Source organism: Rana temporaria, chromosome 11 (assembly GCF_905171775.1).
Source record: "Rana temporaria chromosome 11, aRanTem1.1, whole genome shotgun sequence".
NCBI lineage: Eukaryota > Metazoa > Chordata > Amphibia > Anura > Ranidae > Rana > Rana temporaria.
Genome location: NC_053499.1, coordinates 144,777,010 through 144,797,972, shown reverse-complemented (window position 1 = coordinate 144,797,972; position 20,963 = coordinate 144,777,010). Strand labels below are relative to the sequence as shown.

At 46.5% G+C, this 20,963-nt stretch overlaps 1 protein-coding gene across 1 annotated transcript in view; it reads left to right on the top strand.

Annotated features, from left to right (window-relative positions):
* Positions 1 to 12,891, top strand: part of CA7 (carbonic anhydrase 7) — a 39,703-nt gene extending 26,812 nt beyond the window's left edge. Inside the window, exons 6-7 of the mRNA XM_040329365.1 lie at positions 5,874 to 6,029; positions 9,840 to 12,891. Coding sequence (XP_040185299.1) covers positions 5,874 to 6,029; positions 9,840 to 9,968 — 285 coding nt within the window. The 3' untranslated portion in view covers positions 9,969 to 12,891. The remainder of the gene's footprint in view (positions 1 to 5,873; positions 6,030 to 9,839) is intronic.
* The last annotated feature ends 8,072 nt before the right edge of the window (positions 12,892 to 20,963 follow it).

Genomic DNA, 20,963 nt, shown 5'->3' with positions numbered 1-20,963 from the left:
CCGTTTTTCCATCAGTTTTTTGTCAGTTTTTTGTCAGTTTTTCGTCAGTTTTTCATCAGTTTTTCATCAGTTTTTGCATCAGTTTTTGCATCAGTTTTTCCATCCGTTTTTTTTTTTTTTTTGGGGCTTTTTACATAGAAAAACGGATGTTAGCGGAACGGATGATAAACGGATCATCCGTTAACGTCCGTTTTTCGTCCGTTCCGTTTTTTAGACGGAAGAAAAATAGGGTTTTCTTCCGTCCAAAAAAACGGAACTGAACGCAGACGGATGCTAACGGACGTTAGCGGATGCTCATCCGCTAACGGACGCTAGCCCATAGGGAAGCATTGCGGTCCGTTAACGGACGTCCAAAAAACGGACGAACGGAACGGACGTGTGAAAGAGCCCTAAAGAACAAATCTGGGCAGTCTGCGAAGTTTGTAAACAAAATGAAACATTGTAACTAACTAACATTGTAACTAAATTTAACCACTTAAAGTCCAACACTTGTTTCTTAAGTTAGAAAGCAATATTATTTGCTAGAAAATTACTTGGAACTGCCAAACATTATATATATTTTAGCAGAGACTCTAGGGAATACAATGGCTATTGCTGCAATATGTTATGTCACACTGCATTTGCCCACTTCAATGAATAATAAAAACCATAAAAACAAAACAGTTTTTTTTTTTTTTTATGTGAAAGATGATGTTACGCCGCAACAATCGTGAGAGAATCATGATCTATCTTCTAAGCAAAAAAATTGCAATTCTCATTTTAGCCAGAATCGTGCAGCTCTATACCCTGCAACATAAAAAGTGCAAAGACCACCATAGAGTAATTTTCTAGCAAAAAACAAATGATGATTTTTACATGTAGTAGAGAAGTGTCAGAATTGGCCTGGGTGGCAAGGGGTTAATTACCATGAGTAATATACAAATAATTATTATAAGCACTGTGATCCTATCAGTCTGCTGTAGTGTGTCAGCTTGTATTTATATTGGCCGCTCTGAATGTAGCTTCTGACAGGCTGTGCAAGCAGGCCTGTATCTCCGCAACCATAAATGATAGCCATCCCATATTTTAACCAGTTGTGGGGTAGCTCTTCCCATGCCTACCCCCAAATGTAGGGTTTCTGTGACCTCTGGTCATCGAGCTACAACCCCCCAAATTCGATCTTAGAAAAAAAAAATCTTAAAAAAAAAAAAAAAAAAAAATTTTTTTTTTTTTTTTTTTGGGCAAATGGGCCTATCTTGAGAAAGGGGCCTGGAGCTGCAGCTCCATCAGCCCCATTGTTAATCCGGCCCTGGGCACAACAGGTGTACAGACCCAGGAACTCAGCCCAGAGATGGTGAGAACCCCTTCATTATGGGCATTGCAGGTGTACAGACCCGGGAACTCAGCACATGAATGGTGGGAACCCCTTATAATGGGCACAGGAGGTGTACAGACCCAGGAACTCAGCCCAGGGATGGTGAGAACCCCTTCATAATGGGCACAGCAGGTGTACAGACCCGGGAACCCAGCACAGGGATGGTGGGAACCCCTTATAATGGGCACAGCAGGTGTACAGATCCAGGAACTCAGCCCAGGGATGGTGGGAACCCCTCATAATGGGCACAGCAGGTGTACAGACCCGGGAACTCAGCCCAGGGATGGTGGGAACCCCTTATAATGGGCACAGCAGGTGTACTAGGGTGACCACATTTCCAAACTACCATTCAGGGACACCCTCCCTTCCCAAAAATCAGCTTGTGCTGTAACGAATCACAGCACAGTGATTGGACACAAGAGGCGGGACTTATGATTTCTCCAATCACAAGCAGGGGGCGGGATTGTGCTCCTCCAGGCATTCCCGGCCAGGACAAGTACTGTCAGTGAGTAAAGTGGTGATGTGGCGGCTTTTTTGGGGGGCATCAGATTGGCCCGGGGGGTGGCTGTGTCAGTTTCATTCCGGGACACTGTATTGTCCTGGAATTAAGGTGCCCGGGACAGACCTGCAAAATGCGGGACTGTCCCGGGCAATCCGGGACACGTGGTCACCCTAAAGTGTACAGATCCAGGAACTCAGCCCAGGAATAGTGAGAACCCCTCATAATGGACATTGCAGGTGTACAGATCCATGAACTCAACACAGGGATGGTGGGAACCCCTCATAATGGGCATTGCAGGTGTACAGACCCAGGAACTCAGCACAGGGATGGTGGGAACCCCTTATAATGGGCATTGCAGGTGTACAGACCCAGGAACTCAGCACAGGGATGGTGGGAACCCCTTATAATGGGCATTGCAGGTGTACAGACCCAGGAACTCAGCACAGGGATGATGGGAACCCCTTATAATGGGCACAGTGGGTGTACAGACCCGAGCACTCAGCACAGGGATGGTGGGAACCCCTTATAATGGGCACAGCAGGTGTACAGCCTCGGAAACTCAGCAAAGGGATGGTGGGAACTCCTTATAATGGGCACAGCAGGTGTACAGCCTCGGAAACTCAGCAAAGGGATGGTGGGAACCCCTCACAATGGGCACAGTGGGTGTACAGACCTGGGAGCTCAACACAAAGATGGTGGGACCCCTCGCAATGGGCACAGCGGGTGTACAGACCTGTGAACTTAGCACCCTGCCAGCCCCTCCCAGAAGTGATGACATCACAGTGTCTAAAATAGAAAGGTTTTATTTATTAATTTAATTAGCATGTTGATAAGGAGGGGGGTGGGGGGCATGGAAGCAAAGACATAAGCAGATTAAACGTCATCTTTCACCTTGTTGAGCGATACAGAAGAAATTTCCTTGTAGGATTGATGGAACTCTTATCAGCTGCTACTGTGATTAAAGCACGACCTAATTGCCAGGACCTTGCACTGATCGCAGGTTAATTGCGGCCATCATGGATTTTTTTTTCTTTTGAAGATGCCGGTGGACTCCTTACAGCAGAGGTCTGTGAGAAATACTCACTGGGCCAGATTCACAAAAGGGATACGACGGCGTATCTGCTGATACGCCGTCGTATCCCTGTTTCTATCTATGCGACTGATTCATAGAATCAGTTACGCATAGATATCCATAAGATCCGACAGGTGTAATAGTTTTACACTGTCGGATCTTAGGATGCAGTACCGCGGCCGCCGCTGGGGGGGGGATTCGCGTCGTAAACCAGCGTCTTGTATGCAAATTAGCAGTTAGGGCTATCCACTAAACTTTTTCCCGTCGTTACGTCGCCGCAAGTGTTAGTTTGCCGTCGCAAAGATAGGGCACCTTTTACAAAGTGTAAAATTAGTACACCATGTAAAAGTATACACGTCTTTCCCGCGTCGCTTTTGAATTTTTTTAAAAAATTATTTTTTTACCGGCACAAGTCTTTTTTTCACGTCGCGATTCACAAAACGTTGGCGCGTCGTAATTTTGCGCAAAGCACGTCTGGAAATTTGCGTGGGGAGCATGCGCAGTACGTCCGGCGCGGGAGCGCGCCTAATTTAAATGGTACCCGCCCCATTTGAATTGGCCCGCCTTGTGCCGGAAGGATTTAGGATACAACGCCGCAAATTTCCAGGTAAGTGCTTTGTGGATCGGGCACTTAGCCAGAAAATTTGCGGCGGTGTAACCTAAATTGGTTCAGTTACGTTGTGCCCGGGCTACGTGAATCTGGCCCACTGTTCCCCACACCTTTAAAGGGAACCCCGTTCCAATGAAATCAGATCATCAATATCTGAGATTCCTTTCTTTAATGTATTCAAATATAAAGACAACAGAAAGGGAAGGGAGGACTCTTCTGTGTGTATGGGAATCCTAGTTCTCTTATGCCCCGTACACACGATTGGAAAGTCCGCCAGCAAAAGTCCGATGTGAGCTTTTGAACCGAAATTCCAACCGCGTGTACGCTCCATCGGACTTTTGCTGTCGGAATTTCCGCCAGCAAAAAATTGAGAGCCGGTTCTCAATTTTTTCAGTACACACGATCAGATAATCCGACGGCACACATTTGTTGTCGGACAGTTTTAAAGCATGCTATAAAACATTTGTTGTCGGAAAATCTGACAACAATTGTCCGATGGAGCGCAAGAACGGTCGGATTTTCCAACAAAACCCCGCCATCACACATTTGTTGTCGGAAAATCCAATCGTGTGTACTAGACTTTATGGTGCCAGTAATTATTTAAGGGAAGCAGTAGGGGGCGCTGGCTTGTAAAGGAACTATAATGATCCCTATCAGGTTTCTTGCAGGGGGTGTGCCAGGTGTGCCTGGGCACACCCTAATCCTGAGGTTGGCAAACCGTCAATCATGATCTACCTGCCGATGGTGGACAGGTGACAGGTAAACCGTGATCCTTCCTTGCCCAGCTTCAGAATCTGGACAGAAAGGGCAGCGCGGGGTGGGATAAAGTGGAACCGATCTGTATTTTTCTGCAGCAGCTGAAAGTAGGCTTCTCCTCCTCTCCCCGACATTCAGCTGCTACAGGAGCAAAATACAGGGGATCGGTTCCAATATATGCCACTGCCGCCACCCCCCCTTTCCCTATTTCATCTCCTTATCCATCCCTTGCTCCCTCCCAGGATGGATAGTGGGGAAGAGGCCAGTAAATATGTCGCACATGCATATGTATTGGAGCCTTGAGGTGCACACCCTAATGCAATAGGCTATGGTTTCTTGTCATGTCCCCAGTATCTTGCACCATGCCCACAGTCTCTGCCCAGTTTGTGTTGCACTGCCTAAACCATACTTACTAACATATCAGTCCCAGTCCCTGGGACACTGTCACCCCCGCCCATAGTCTATGCTTGACACGCCCACTTGAAACCCACCTACTTGCAGATGTAATCTCCTTCTCACAATACCCTTTTTTTAACCACTTCCCGCCCAGTCAATGGACAATTAACGTCCGGGAAGTGGTTGTAAAAATCCTGACTGGACGTCTATTGACGTCCTGCAGGATTTCATGCCGGCGCGCGCCCGTGGGGGCGCGCAGCGCGGCGATCGTTGGTGCGGGGTGTCAGTCTGACACCCTGCATCTCTGATCTCGGTAAAGAGCCTCCGGCGGAGGCTCTTTACCACGTGATCAGCCGTGTCCAATCACGGCTAATCACGATGTAAACGGGAAGAGCTGTTGATCGGCTCTTCCTCACTCGCGTCTGATAGACGCGAGTAGAGGAGAGTCGATCGGCGGCTCTCCTGACAGGGGGGGTTCACGCTGATTGTTTATCAGCGCAGCCCCCCCTCGGTTGCCCACACTAGACCACAGGGAAGCCGCCAGGACCACCAGGGATTGGAGGAAACATGTGGATGGCCAGGTACATCCCCCATGGCCATCCACATGTAAAAAATATGCACAATAGATGCCAATCAGTGCCCAAAAATGGGCACTGACTGGCAACATGGGCACTGATTAGAAAAATTGTAAATAAACAAGTGCCACCCCTCAGTGTCCATCAGTGTTACCCCTCAGTGTCCATCAGTGCCACCCCTCAGTTTCCATCAGTGCCACTTCTCAGTGCCCACCTATCTGTGCCACCCATCAGTGCCACCCATATGTACCCATCAGTGCCACCCATATGTACCCATTAGTGCCACCCATCAGTGCCCATTAGTGCCGCCTATGAGTGCCCATCAGCGCCGCCTATCAGTGCCACCTCATCGGTGCCCATCAGTGCCACCTCATCGGTGCCCGTAATTGCCCAGGACACAACATCACCGGGACAGAGGTCTGAGATGCGAGATTGTCCCAGCAAACCTAGGACAGTTGGCATGTACAGTATGCTTACACTGAATATTATTTCCACACCTTTGGTGAGGGCCACAGGTGAGGCCCCCACAGTAGGTGAGTTGACCACCACTGTTCTACCCTTCTCACACATTTTGATGTGGTTCCATTTAACATTGAGTTCTCTTGCAGGGGACCAAAGCACAGTTCGACAACTTCAACCCCAAGTGCCTCCTGCCACAGAGCCTGGACTACTGGAACTACCCCGGGTCCCTGACCACCCCGCCGCTCAACGAGACCGTGAACTGGATTGTTCTTAAAGAGACCATCAGTGTATCAGAAAAACAGGTGAGAGCGACCATGCCTTTCCATGACTGGCCGCCACAGAGGGACAATGGGAATGGGCAGACGTTTATAGAGCTAATTGTTTCCAGCAGTGGGATTGTGAGAGAGAGAGGGGGGGGGGGGCAGCCATTGTGGTTCAGCAATTTTATCCTCCTGCAGGATTGTCAAGTGACTTCACAGGAGCAGTTCCAGTCTCAGGGGATTATGGGAGAGAATGGAGACAGTGGTGGCAGCTGCAGGGTGGCAAGACTTTGACTTGAGACGTACAGATTGAGGGGCCCACTCAACCCACTTAGCAGCATTCCCCTCATGGCCATAAGCAGGGTCGCCATCAAGTGGGTACCGGCAGTACTCCTGTAAGGGGCCCGGAGGTCCCCAGGGGCCCTGATGGCAACCCTCTCTTAGGGGGCCGGAGGTCCCCAGGGCCCCAGATGACAACCCCCCCCCCTTTTTTTTTACAAAAAAATAAAAATGTTATATATATTTTTATATATATATATATATATATATATTTATTATTATTATTAAAGGGCCCAGAGGTACCCAGGGCCCCCAGATGGCAACCCCACCTTTTTTATAAAAAAATTTACATTGTTATTATATATATTCTTTTTTTTTTTATATATATTTTTTTATTAAAGGGCTCAGAGGTGCCCAGGGCCCCGGATGGCAACCCCCCCTTTTTTAATGTATTTTTTATAAATGTTTATTTTTTTATATATATTTATTTTTTATTAAAGGGCCCAGAGGTATCTTTTTATTAAAGGGCCCAGAGGTCCCCAGGGCCCCGGATGGCAACCCCCCTTTTTTTATGTATTTTTTATAAATGTTTATTTTTTTATATATATTTATTTTTTATTAAAGGGCCCAGAGGTATCTTTTTATTAAAGGGCCCAGAGGTCCCCGGATGACTACCCCCCTTTTTTTATATATATATATTTTTCTTTATTTCCTCTTTTTTTGTAAAGGCAGCCCCCCCGCTTCTCAATTTCAGGCGGCACCCCCCCCCCCCCAGTTCTCTGCTCCAGGGGGCATGCCTGAAGCTGTGTAAGGGGCCACAAAATTCCTGATGGTGGCCCTGGCCATAAGCAAAAACTGGAGACAGATTTACCCCCCCCCTCCACCACTCTTGCCTATGACAGGGCTATTGGATCATTGATCAGGTAGGGCTCCCAACTGATGGGATGTGGCAGCTACAGGAGAACCACAACACTGAAAAATATGGAGACTGTAATTGTTCATATAAGGGCCATATCAGGGGGCCCCCATCTCTATAATCTTCTTCGTAAAGGCAATTCGGTTGCAATGGAATACCACGTACTTTCATGGCAAACATATACAACTTCCGAAATTTTATATACATTCATTTTATCCAAATGTATTTGCCAGGTGCTGTTTCTAAATGACTGTGAAGTCCGGCAGCTCTGGGCCCCTTAGTAGTCATATGGTGTGTTATGGCTTTGAATACACCCCTTGGATTCATATCAGCCAGAGTTGCCCCTTCTTCGCTCTACTGTAAATATAGGACTGGAATCTGAAGGCACCAGAGATGGCAGTTGGGTTATTGGCCATTGGGGACCCCCAGTGGTGAGTTGTAGTTATAAAACGCTCCTCCTGAACCCTTCTGCACCCTTCCTTCCCAGCTGTGAGAAGATTAAACTTTGTACCAGATTGTGATTTAATGACTAAAGTAATGTGCAATGGTTTGTTTACCTTCAGATTGAGGAGGTGATGAGGTGAAAGGAACAAAAGATTATCTGCGCTTACTGTGTAAATGGTGTGCTGGTCACTGCCGTGTACAGTATGGGCGGTGGTGGTGGGGGGGGGGGGCTGGAGATTATTTAGTGGGAGTGAAAGTTATAGATACTGGTAATGCACTTAATGGGAACGTTCCACGACAGAACCACCAGGACACTTTCCACACTTAACAAGTTAGAAGAGGGGGTGGAGTTCAGAAGGCCCTGGGGTGCTACACCTCCACAATTGAAGAATATGGCTAGGACTCAGGAATTGGAACAGGGACCTCCCCCAGAGGTCAAAGGTCAGAAGGTGGGTTCCCAGAAGTCAAAGGTCACAGGGCGTAACTGACCCACCCCCACCAAAGTGTATCGCCTACCCCAACTAAGTCGGGGAATGAACAAGTCGGGGTTAGGGGGGGGGGCAAGGGGACTTTTAATGAAACACAACACTAAGGTAGATTGAATCAATCAATATAAATAAATTGTTTATTACTGACACAAACGAGTATAGTACAGTAAGTCAGGGCTCGACAAATCCCGGGCACCAGGTTGCCATGGCGACTAGAAATAGGGTCCTGGCGACTTGGCTTGGAAGGGGGGCAAAAAATATATATATATATATATATATATATTTTTTTTTTTTGTGAGCTGGTGCCATCTGGTGGTGAGCCGTTGGTATTACAAGTTAAACAGCAATTCTAATGTAATTTTTCACTATTTTCACTGCCATCTTCTTCCCTCTAATTAGAACCCCCAAACATTATATATATTTTTTATCCTAACACCCTGGAGAATAAAATGGCGATCATTGCAATACTTTCTGTCATGCCGTATTTGCGCAGTGGTCTTACAAGCGCACTTTTTTGGGAAAAAATTACACTTTTTTAAATTAAAAAATAAGACAACAGTAAAGTTATCCCCATTTTTTTAATATTATGAAAGATAATGTTACGCCGAGTAAATTCATACCCAACATGTCACGCTTCAAAATTGCGTCCGCTCGTGGAATGCCGACAAATCTTCATAGGCGACGTTTAAAAAAAATCTACAGGTTGCATGTTTTGAGTTACAGAGGAGGTCTAGGGCTAGAATTATTGCTCTCGCTCTACCAATCGCGGCGATACCTCACATGTGTGGTTTTAACACCGTTTACATATGCGGGCGCTGCTCACGTATGTGTTCGCTTCTGCGCTCCTAACTTTTTTAGCTGGCTCCTAGATTCCAAGCAAAGTTGTCAACCCCTGCAGTAAGTAACATTAATGGTAATTAAATATATATGATACAGAATTATGGTAAGCATGATTAATATATATCATAATAAAATAAATAGCATAACATAGTAGCACATAATTAGTAAAGAACCCACAGTACACTCAAACTGTGTAAAAACATAATTGATAATATATAAAATTAATTGATGATTCAAACTGGTCAAATCCATGATATAAATATGATTGCTATGGCATAGCATCAAATAGGAGAGCTTGACGCGTTTCGTGGATTGTTTCCACTCATCAGGAGCAGCTATACATTGGGAGTACCTATAGTGGGTAATAAATATGTAATCAATGGTAGTTGATTATAACAGGCAGAGAGGGAACATAAAACTATGGTTCCAACACTCTTACCTACGGGAAGAAGTTTGAAAGAATGTAGATAATAGATGATGATGATGATAGGAGGCACTGGGGGGGTGAAGGACATCCCCCCGGGAGCTGAGGTGACGACCATGATCAACAGAAGGGCCAAGATGACTCCAATTCCTGGTGTGCAGTACAATACAATATACAAATTGATTTTAGAGAATTGTTTCCTGTTAATGGAGTAAGGAAGGTTGAGTCTGTGTCTCAATTGGGGAGATTTCCTTTTGCCCTGGTACTGGGTACTTACAGAGACAGGAAGTGATGGAAATCTCTCTAATGGGGACATAGACATACAAATCAGAAATAGATCCCCTACAGAGGGCCTAACCCCTTCAGCACTCCGTCCCAAACCTCAGGATGTTTTGGATGAAGTTAAACTTTTACAGAAAGTCTGATTTCCTTTAAGAAAGGTCTGTCCTTTATTTTGGCAGATGGAACGATTTCGGAAAACGCTGCTTTTTAACGCAGAGGAGGAACAAGAACGGATCCACATGGTGAACAATTATCGCCCACCCCAGCCGCTGAACGGCAGGAAAGTGCAGGCGTCCTTCAAGTGCTGACATCATGGAGAACGTTCACAAGCAGAACAGACCAAACTCACCATTTTGCCGGGGGCCCCAGGGGCCACAACCTGCCTCAGGGCCTGTGCCGAGGGGCTACCAGCTTGTGTCAATGGCATCAGTTTGATACTCTCTGAGATCATTCATAATTCATTGACGGGTACAACTGACCTCCTTCTGACCTGCTGCAAACAGGACTGACATTACCACAAGCCCCTCGACACAGGCCATTTGTCTATTGTTCCATGCATGATTGTGTGATTGCTGATCCTCTGCCCCACTCACATTTCTTCCCAAAGAATCTCAGACAATTTGCAGCAGACAGGATATATATTCAAGAGGATCAAGATTTACCCAATCTGCTTGTGTCTTTAACTTTAAAACGGCTGCCTTTGCCTCCTCTGGGGAGATTTACCCTTTACTTCCTGTGTGTGTCACCAGGACAGGAAGTGAGGTGAATCAGCCCAACTGGGACACCCGCAGAAATAAGACAAAAATGTCTATAGTTGGGTTTTAAAGTTAAACTCATATTTATTTTTTTGAATGGGTCAATCCTGGGCCTTGATGCCTGCTGGGTCTCTATTACGTCTATGAAATGTACTGTCATGATATCCAAGGTTGGTGCCGTGAGTTGGACCCTCCTTGTCGCCCTTTTTGAAGTACATCCCAATATATTCCTATAAAACATCCACTAGGGGGCCTCTAACAACACAGTGCTTGTACTGTTAGGATGGTGACAGCACCCTCTAGTGGCTGCTTCATAGGAATATGTGGAAATGCACTGTAAATCAGAGGGGCAGCTGTGCCAGCCCTCAATGTCATATGTGTGCGGGGGGGGGGGGGGGGGGACCTGAAAAGGGATCAAACCCTCCTCTACTCCGTGCAAAAAATAAGTATATGATTAGGGCTGAGTTCTTCTTTAATTTAGTACAGTGCCCCCTTTTATTTAAAACATTTAAAATTGTAGGTAATCTCATAATGAGTGCTGCACGGTCCTCAAAACCAGACTGGATGAGGGGTGTACAACCTGCATCACCACCCAATGTACCACAGACTAGATGAGGGGTGTACAACCTGCATCACCACCCAATGCACCACAGACTGGATGAGGGGTGTACAACCTGCATCACCACCCAATGCACCACAGACTAGATGAGGGGTGTACAACCTGCATTACCATCCAATGCACCACAGACTGGATGAGGGGTGTACAACCTGCATCACCGCCCAATGCACCACAGACTAGATGAGGGGTGTACAACCTGCATCACCGCCCAATGCACCACAGACTAGATGAGGGGTGTACACCCTGCATTACCACCCAATGCACCACAGACTAGATGAGGGGTGTACACCCTGCATTACCACCCAATGCACCACAGACTAGATGAGGGGTGTACAACCTGCATTACCATCCAATGCACCACAGACTAGATGAGGGGTGTACACCCTGCGTTACCACCCAATGCACCACAGACTAGATGAGGGGTGTACACCCTGCATTACCATCCAATGCACCACAGACTAGATGAGGGGTGTACACCCTGCATTACCACCCAATGCACCACAGACTAGATGAGGGGTGTACACCCTGCATTACCACCCAATGCACCACAGACTAGATGAGGGGTGTACACCCTGCATTACCATCCAATGCACCACAGACTAGATGAGGGGTGTACAACCTGCATTACCACCCAATGCACCACAGACTAGATGAGGGGTGTACACCCTGCATTATCACCCAATGCACCACAGATTAGATGAGGGGTGTACAACCTGCATTACCACCCAATAAACCACAGATTAGATGAGGGGTGTACACCCTGCATTATCACCCAATGCACCACAGATTAGATGAGGGGTGTACAACCTGCATTACCACCCAATAAACCACAGATTAGATGAGGGGTGTACAACCTGCATTACCACCCAATGCACCACAGACTAGATGAGGGGTGTACAACCTGCATTACCACCCGATGCACCACAGACTAGATGAGGGGTGTACAACCTGCATCACCACCACACAAAATGCTCATCCCATCCTACCCAACCCAGTCCTCTTTCATCTTCCCACCAGCAGCACAGACAGTCCTTCTTGCAGACACACGGGTCACTGCCACAATTACTGTTTGTACTGCCTATACAGCATGTTAATATTATATTTATATATAGAGATGATATAGCTAGAACCAGATTTATATGTTTCTTTGATCTACGAGGGAGTGTTGGTGTGATACAATCATTTCTACTAATTCTGACTTTAAAAAAGACACTTAAAGGGTAAACTTCAGTCAGTCAGTAAACTCCGCCTTGGAAAGGCCCATAGGGGGTGGAGTCACCCTGCCCGGGGCTGCAGTGTAAAATCCTCTGCATTCCTGGGATTCTGGGAACACCCAATCTGGAGACTGCAGGCCACGGATTCCCAACTCCGCCCCTTATATATATACTGGCAAGAGCCTGGAGACCCACCCAGCCTGACACTGGCAATGTCATATTCGAGTCACGGTTGGTGGTAAAGCTCCATCTGAGGAGAAAATGACATTGGGGAGCCATCAGTGCCTAAGCGCCCCCTATGGGTGATAATGAATAAATACCCCTGACAAAACTTCCGCATCATATAACATGATTCAGGGGCGGAGTTATAAAGCAGAAAATCAGACATTCACTCCACATTCTCTGCAGGTGAATCTTCCAGGTCCATGTGTGTTATAGGACTGTGATTGGTTCTTCACCAGAGAATGTCACACTCACTGCTTTATACATGTGCCCCGTGTCTGGAGTTACCCTTTAAGTTTTGCTTTCCTGTAATGCTTTGTAATTTTTCAGTCGCTGTATCTGAATGATTCGCTCGTGGCTTCATCCAATCTGTCGCCACTGTGTTTATGCAGCAAATAAATTGTGTTTTTTTATATTTAAACATTGTGTGTATATGAATATGTATATGTGACACCAACGATGGGGCACTATTCCTCCCACTGGTACTAATGATGGGGCACTATTCCTCCCACTGATACCAATTATGGGGCACAATTTCTCCCACTAATACCAATGATGGGGCACTATTCCTCCTCCTTCTGACCACAGGCACTGTGTAATCTTTTTACTCCTACTGATTCCGGGGCATTTTCTACTCCCACTGGACACAGTCTTGTACCCTTAAAGTCTGAAGGACAGTAAACCGACCAGCCAGTCGCCAGTACCCACCTCATAGGATGCTGAGTGTGGGCAGAACACGGATCCAGGACGAGTTCATTTATTCCTCCCAAAGCTTTACGAAGCCTTCAGGCTCCAAATAAATATTATTTCAGTTTATTTCTGGACTCCCATCATTCAGCAGTTGGCGGCACATCAGGTTCTTTGACCATCAGAACTCAAAACTGCTCAATAAATCGACAATTTCAAACAAATTTTATTAAATGTCAACTTAAAAAACGGTAAAAATTACATAAATGTGGGCAAAAGTGATCAGTTTTTTTCACCAGGTTTGATTAGAGCTCTTTCAATACCATCACCTCACAGTCAATCGAATTCATCCCTTTATGTGTTTGATTGCATTCAATTAACACAAAAACAGAATCAAAGATGTGATCAACCAATCAAATTGCTGCGTGTATGGCCAGTGTGAGTGATAGGAGGCACTGGAGCAATACAATACAATACAATACAATACAATACAGTAATGGGAGCTCCTGTATTACAAATTCCTATAAGCAAATATTTTATTATCACCCAGAATCAGCTAATCACTTAGCATCATGACTGCTGCATCATTGCAGAGACTATGGGAGTCTACTGATAAAATACTTTCTGTGCGAAGGCTTTAAGAATAAACACGAATTATCATTATATTGTGTATAATGGGCTGGATTCAGGTAGATCCACGCATTTTTACGGCGGCGTAGTGTATCGTATTTACGCTACGCCGCCGTAAGTCAGAGAGGCAAGTACTGTATTCACAAAGCACTTACCTCCTAAGTTACGGCGGCGTAGCGTAAATAGGGCTGGCATAAGCGCGCCTAATTCAAATGAGAATGGGGGGGGCGTGTTTTATGTATATGTTTGGTGACCCGACGTGATTGACGTTTTTTACGAACGGCGCATGCGCCGTCCGTGTACATATCCCAGTGTGCATTGCTCCAAATTCGACGTGAACGTAAATTACGTCCAGCCCCATTCACGGACGAGTTACGCAAACGACGTAAAATTTTCAAATTTAGACGCGGGAACGACGGCCATACTTAACATTGGCTACGCCACCTAGGGGGCAGCTTTATCTTTACGCAGCGTATCACTTACGGAAACAGCGTAGCTTTACTGCGACGGGCAAGCGTACGTTCATGAATCGGCGTATCTAGTCATTTACATATTCTACGCCGAAATCAACGGAAGCGCCACCTTGCGGCCAGTGGAAAAATTGCACCCTAAGATACGACGGCGCAGAGGTTTTTTCCTGAGATACCTCAATCAGGAAAATACCACATTATGGCCACTAGATGGATCTGATGACCATGGGGAACAGATCTATTATACACAACGATTATTCATGGTGGCTGAATGAATATTAAATGCATTGGCACAACAAAAACTATTAGGGGGCCCCCCCATTTCCCCTACCTCCATCTCAAAGGATATTTCATCTAATTGTACAGAGTACTAATAATTTTATAATAATCGTATTGATGTCCCCAAACTATATATTCATTTTATCCAAAATGTATGTCCTGGACACTGCTGCTGCCTTAACCATTGGCGTTTCCGGGCCCCATTGAAGTTGCACAGTCTGCTCTGCACTTTCTGCTTTTTGCTATTTTGGAAACAACAAATTCCTCTTCCAAGGGCAAAAGATTAAATTCATATTACAGAGAAGGAGAAAGTGGGGGAGGGGTCAGAGATTACTTAAAGGATCAGTCCTCCCTAAGCACATAATCAAGGTTCAGGTAGATGATGGAGAATTAAAGCGGGAGTTCACCCGAATTTTTTTTTTTTAACCTTAGACTGATGCTCATTTTGTGAAGGGGAATCGGGTAGTTTTTTAAAATCGAAGCCGTACTTACCGTTTTAGAGAGCGATCTTCTCCGCCGCTTCCGGGTATGGTGTTCGGGAATGGGCGTTCCTATTTGATTGACAGGCTTCCGACGGTCGCATACATCGCGTCACGAGTAGCCGAAAGAAGCCGAACGTCGGTGTGGCTCTATACGGCGCCTGCGCACCGACGTTCGGCTACTTTCGGAAAATCGTGACGCGATGTATGCGACCGTCGGAAGTCTGTCGGAAGACTGTCAATCAAATAGGAACGCCCAGTCCCGCAGCCCATACCCGGAAGCGGCGGAGAAGATCGCTCTCTAAAACGGTAAGTACAGCTTCGATTTTAAAAAAAACACCCGATTCCCCTTGACAAAATGAGCCTCAATCTAAGGTTAAAAATTTACTTTTCGGGTGAACCTCCACTTTAAAGGAATTCATCATCTTTCTTTTTCTTTTATATGTGAATGTTATTAACCACTTAAGACCCGGACCAAAATGCAGGTAAAGGATCTGGCCGGTTTTTGCGATTCGGCACTGCGTCGATTTAACTGACAATTACGCGGTCGTGCGACGTGGCTCCCAAACAAAATTGACGTCCTTTTTTCCCCACAAATAGAGCTTTCTGTTGGTGGTATTTGATCACTTCTGCGTTTTTTATTTTTTGCGCTATAAACAAAAACAGAGCGACAATTTTGAAAAAAATGCAATATATTTTCCTTTTTGCTATAATAAATATCCCCCAAAAATATATAAAAAAAAAATGTTTTCCTCGGTTTAGGCCGATACGTATTCTTCTACCTATTTTTGGTAAAAAAAAAATCGCAATAAGCGTTTATCGATTGGTTTTCGCAAAATGTATAGTGTTTACAAAATAGGGGACAGTTTTATTGCATTTTTATTAATATTTTTTTTTTTTACTATTAATGGCTGCGACATTATGGCGGACACATCGGACAATTTTGACACATTTTTGGGACCATTGTCATTTTCACAGCAAAAAATGCTATATAAATGCATTGTTTACTGTGAAAATGATAATTGCAGTTTAGGAGTTAACCACTAGGGGGCGCTGAAGGGGTTAAGTGTGACCTCATATGTGTTTATAACTGTAGGGGGGCGGGGCTGGACGTGTGATGTCATTGATCATGTTTCCCTATATCAGGGAACACACGATCAATGACAGCGCCACAGTGAAGAACGGGGAAGGTGTGTTTACACACGGCTCTCCCCGTTCTTCAGCTCCGGGGACCGATCGCAGGACTCCAGCGGCGATCGGGTCCGCGGGTCTCACGGCCGCAGTCACGGAGCTTCGATATGTGTCGTGGGCGCGTGCCCGCGACCCACGGCTGGGCACTTAAAGAGGACGTACAGGTACGTGCTTGTGCCCAGCCGTGCCATTCTGCCAACGTATATGTGCAGGGGGCGGTCCTTAAGTGGTTAATGAGTATGTTTTTTAGTGTTTGTTAATGACGTCAAAGTCTTCATTCTAGTTATCATCTGTGTCATTATATATATTCAGGGGCGGACTGACCATTCGGGTACTGCCCGAGGGCCCCATGCCACTAGGGGGCCCCATCAGGGTTGCCAGCCTCAGTAAGAAGGTTTACCTTCTAACATGACAATGACCCAAAGCACACAGCAAAAATGAGCACACAGTGGTTGAAGGAGAAAAAGGTGAATATCCTTGCATGGCCTAGTCAGAGCCCAGACTTAAACCCCATTGAAAATCTGTTGAATGACTTGAGGTCTGCAGTCCACAAACGGTCATCATCAAATCTAACCGAACTTGATCAGTTCTGCAAAGAAGAGTGGGCAAATATTGCAAGTGTGGGGGCACTGCTGCGAATTAAGAAGCGGGGGGGAAGTACCGCTGCTAATTGAGAAAATTAAGAAGCGGAGGGGGGGGGGGGGGTTTGCCCTGGGAACCTCTGGGCCCCCTAGGTGTACTGCCTGTACCCCCCTGATGGCGCCCCCCCAGTGTTTGTTCTTCAAGGGCTCTTACTTCTCTAGCTACCTGCTTGTTCCAGGATGACGGCTTGTGACGTATTCCGGCAAGTGTTATTTTTAGGAGGAGCTCAGCAATGGCAACCTTCATATATCCCTCATTACAGGTTCTCTTTAATCACTGACACAGCCTGCCTGTCTGATGTACAATCCGCCACTAAGTGGGAAATAAATAAAAACATGGAAATATGGAACAGCAAATGTGCAAAGATGAGATTCAGAGAAAAGGTCAAATCTGAATTATGACCCAATTACTTCCACATTATAAGGCAGTTTATTGGCCGGGAAGGTCACTAGTTCCCAGCGACTCTTCTTTCTCGCCGGTCCGGTAAGTGGATCGGGGTTGTCGGGTTTCATGAGTCACCTCGCCGCTCCTGTGAAAGTGGAGCCGAGTATTCTATCTGGAGTCTACGTTTCACACCACGGCGAGGTCTCGGCACCGCTGATTGAAGAGGGGGGTGGGGGGGTCAGATTTCCAGATAGCGCAGTTTTGGCTCCATCCTCTCTTAAAGGGTCACTCCTCCTTTCCCCTCAGGTGTGATATACTGTAGGTGGATTGACCTGGAGATAAACCTAACGCTCACCACAGATGTTCCAATCTGATTGTACAGATACCTTTATGTCTGAGCACAATGTGAACTCCGATATGCTGTGCAATAGGAAGTGACAGGTTCTCTTTCTAGGAAGTATATAATAAAAAGAGTGACAACATTTCTCACAAGGTGGAGACTCTGGGGTTGATTTACTAAAGCAAGAGACTGTGCAGTCTGTCAGTGCAGTTGCCTTAGAGCTTAGTACATGAGGGGAAGCTCTGCTGACTTCCATCATCCAATCATGTGCAAGCAAAAACATATTTTTTTAACATTTTCCTTACAGGTAATTGGGTGCTCTCTGCAATGTGAAGCTGTACCTCATTTACTAAGCTCTGGAGGGCAACTGCAGTCTATTTGCCTTTAGTCAGGGGGGTACAGGCATTACACCTGTAAGGGGCCCGATGGTCCCCAGGGGCCCGGCTGGCCCCCCTCCCGTTTTTATATATATATATATATATATTTTTTTGCATTACACCTGAAAGGGGCCCGATGGTCCCCAGGGCCCCTTGAAGGCCCGGCTGGCCCCTCTCCCGTTTTTTCTATATATATTTTTTTGCATTACACCTGTAAAGGGCCCGATGGTCCCCAGGGGCCCGGCTGGCCCCCCTTCCGTTTTTTTATATATATATATATATATTTTTTTGCATTACACCTGTAGGGGGCCCGACGGTCCTCAGGGCCCCTTGAAGGCACAGGCTGGCCCCTCTCCCGTTTTTTTCTATATATATTTTTTTGCATTACACCTGTAAATGGCCCGATGGTCCCCAGGGGCCCGGCTGGCCCCCCTCCCGTTTTTTATATATATATATATATATATATATATATATATATATTTTTTGCATTACACCTGTAAGGGGCCCGATGTTCCCCAGCTGGCCCCCCTCCCGTTGTATATATATATATATATATATATATATATATATTTTTGCATTAGACCTGTAAGGGGCCAGATGGTCCACAGGGCCCCTTACAGGCCTGGCTGGCTCCCCTCCTGTTTTTTTCTTTATTTTTTAAATGTTATTTATTTTTTTCATTACACATGCAAGGGGCCCGATGGTCCCCATGACCCCCCCCCCCCCCCGCTTATTATCTTTTGCATTAGGAGAGAAGAGATTACAGTTGTTGTTTTTTGCCAGCACCCCCCCCCCCTCCCCGGTTCTCTGCTCCAGGGGGGCCCTGCCTAAAGCCGTGTAAGGGGCCCCAAAATTTGTGATGGCTGCCCTGCCTTTAGTAAATCCACCCCAGTGTGTCACTGCGGCTCTGCAGACTCGGTGTCACTGCCCCGCCGCTCTGATCTCCTCTTTGAACCAGTAGTGATATCCCCACGCTGGTGACACCCTCCCTGAGCTCTCCCTCTGGTAAGCCCAACTAAGTAGTTCCTGTTTCTGTCCATTAGCAACGCAGAACAAGCTCTCCAACTGTAAGCCTGATTTCAGCTTTCAGCTGGTGTGTGTAAATACAAAGGCAGGCCTCGGTTAATTGCACTGGCTGAACTGAAAAATGATTACATAAATGACTCACATTTGCCCGCAGCTGTAGATAAATAAGTAAAGCCAATTAGTAAAATCTCATATAAGCCCCAACATGCTGAGGTTGTTTCAAATGGCATCAATCTGCAGCTCTCATTAATCCTTGTCAGGTACTGAGAGGGTTAATACATAGACAGCGGGCCCTGTCAGGACCCGAGACATTTATTACATGGAAAGCAGGCCCCTTCAGGCGATAAGAGGGTTAGTGCATAGAAAACTGGCCCATCAGGCAATGAGACAGTTTCCAGGCACTAAAAGGGTTAATACATAGAGAGTGAGCCCCGTCAGGCACTGAGAGGGTTAATACATAGAAAGCGGGCCCGTCAGGCACTGAAAGGGTTAATACATAGAAAGCGGGCCCGTCAGGCACTGAAAGGGTTAATACATAGAAAGTGGGCCCTGTTAGACACTGAAAGGGTTAATACACAAAAAGCAGGCCCCGTCAGGCACTAAAAAGGTTAATATACAGAAGGTGGGCCCCCGTCACAAACTGAGTGGGTTAATACATAGACAGTGGGCCCCACCAGGTACTGAAAAGGTTAATATACTGAAAGCAGGCCCGTCAGGCACTGAATGGGTTAATACCTAGAAAGCGGGCCCGTCAGGCACTGAGAGGGTTAATGCCTAGAAAGTGGGCCCCGTCAGGCACTGAAAAGGTTAATATACAGAAAGCGGGCCTGTCAGGCACTGAGTGGGTTAATACATACACAGTGGGCCTGTCTGGCACTGAGAGGGTTAATACATAGAAAGCGGGCCCCGTCAGGCACTGAGAGGGTTAATACATAGAAAGCGGGCCCGTCAGGGACTGAGAGGGTTAATACATAGAAAGCAGGCCCATCAGGCACTGAGCGGGTTAATACATAGAAAGCAGGCCCGTCTGGCACTGAGAGGATTGATACATAGAAAGCGGGCCCGTCAGGCACTGAGAGGGTTAATACATAGAAAGCGGGCCCGTCAGGCACTGAGAGGGTTAATACATAGAAAGCGGGTCCGTCAGGCACTGAGAGGGTTAATACATAGAAAGCGGGCCCGTCGGGCACTGAGAGGATTGATACATAGAAAGCGGGCCCGTCAGGCACTGAGAGGGTTAATACATAGAAAGCGGGCCCGTCAGGCACTGAGAGGGTCAATACCTAGAAAGCGGGCCCATCGGGCACTGAGAGGGTTAATACATAGAAAGCGGGCCCGTCGGGCACTGAGAGGGTTAATACATAGAAAGCGGGCCCGTCAGGCACTGAGAGGGTTAATACCTAGAAAGCGGGCCCGTCAGGCACTGAGAGGGTCAATACCTAGAAAGCGGGCCCATCGGGCACTGAGAGGGTTAATACATAGAAAGCGGGCCTGTCGGGCACTGAGAGGGTTAATACATAGAAAGCGGGCACTGAGAGGGTTAATACATAGAAAGCGGGCCCGTTAGGCACTGAGAGGGTTAATACCTAGAAAGCGGGCCCATCAGGCACTGAGTGGGTTAATACATACCGTGTTTCCCCGAAAATAAGCCCGGGTCTTATATTAATTTGGGCAACCAAAAAGACACTAGGGCTTATTTTCGGGGTAGGTCTTATCATGCCGGGGGCTGTCTTCTCTCCCTTCTGCCTGTCAGAAATCCCCTGTGGAACTGTGTAAAAAAGCTTGTAAATTCCTAAAATTCACAGCACCACATATTGCAAAATGTGTATGTCTGCAATTCAATTGTGCCACATACCTTCTTCAAGTGCTGGGTGCATCTGTAACCCCCTGGAGCTCTCTTTCCCTCTTCGAGCACTGCTGACAGCATGCAGAAGAGCAGAGCAGCATGACATCAGCTGAACCCTGCTCGGCGCTTCCATGGCCCACGG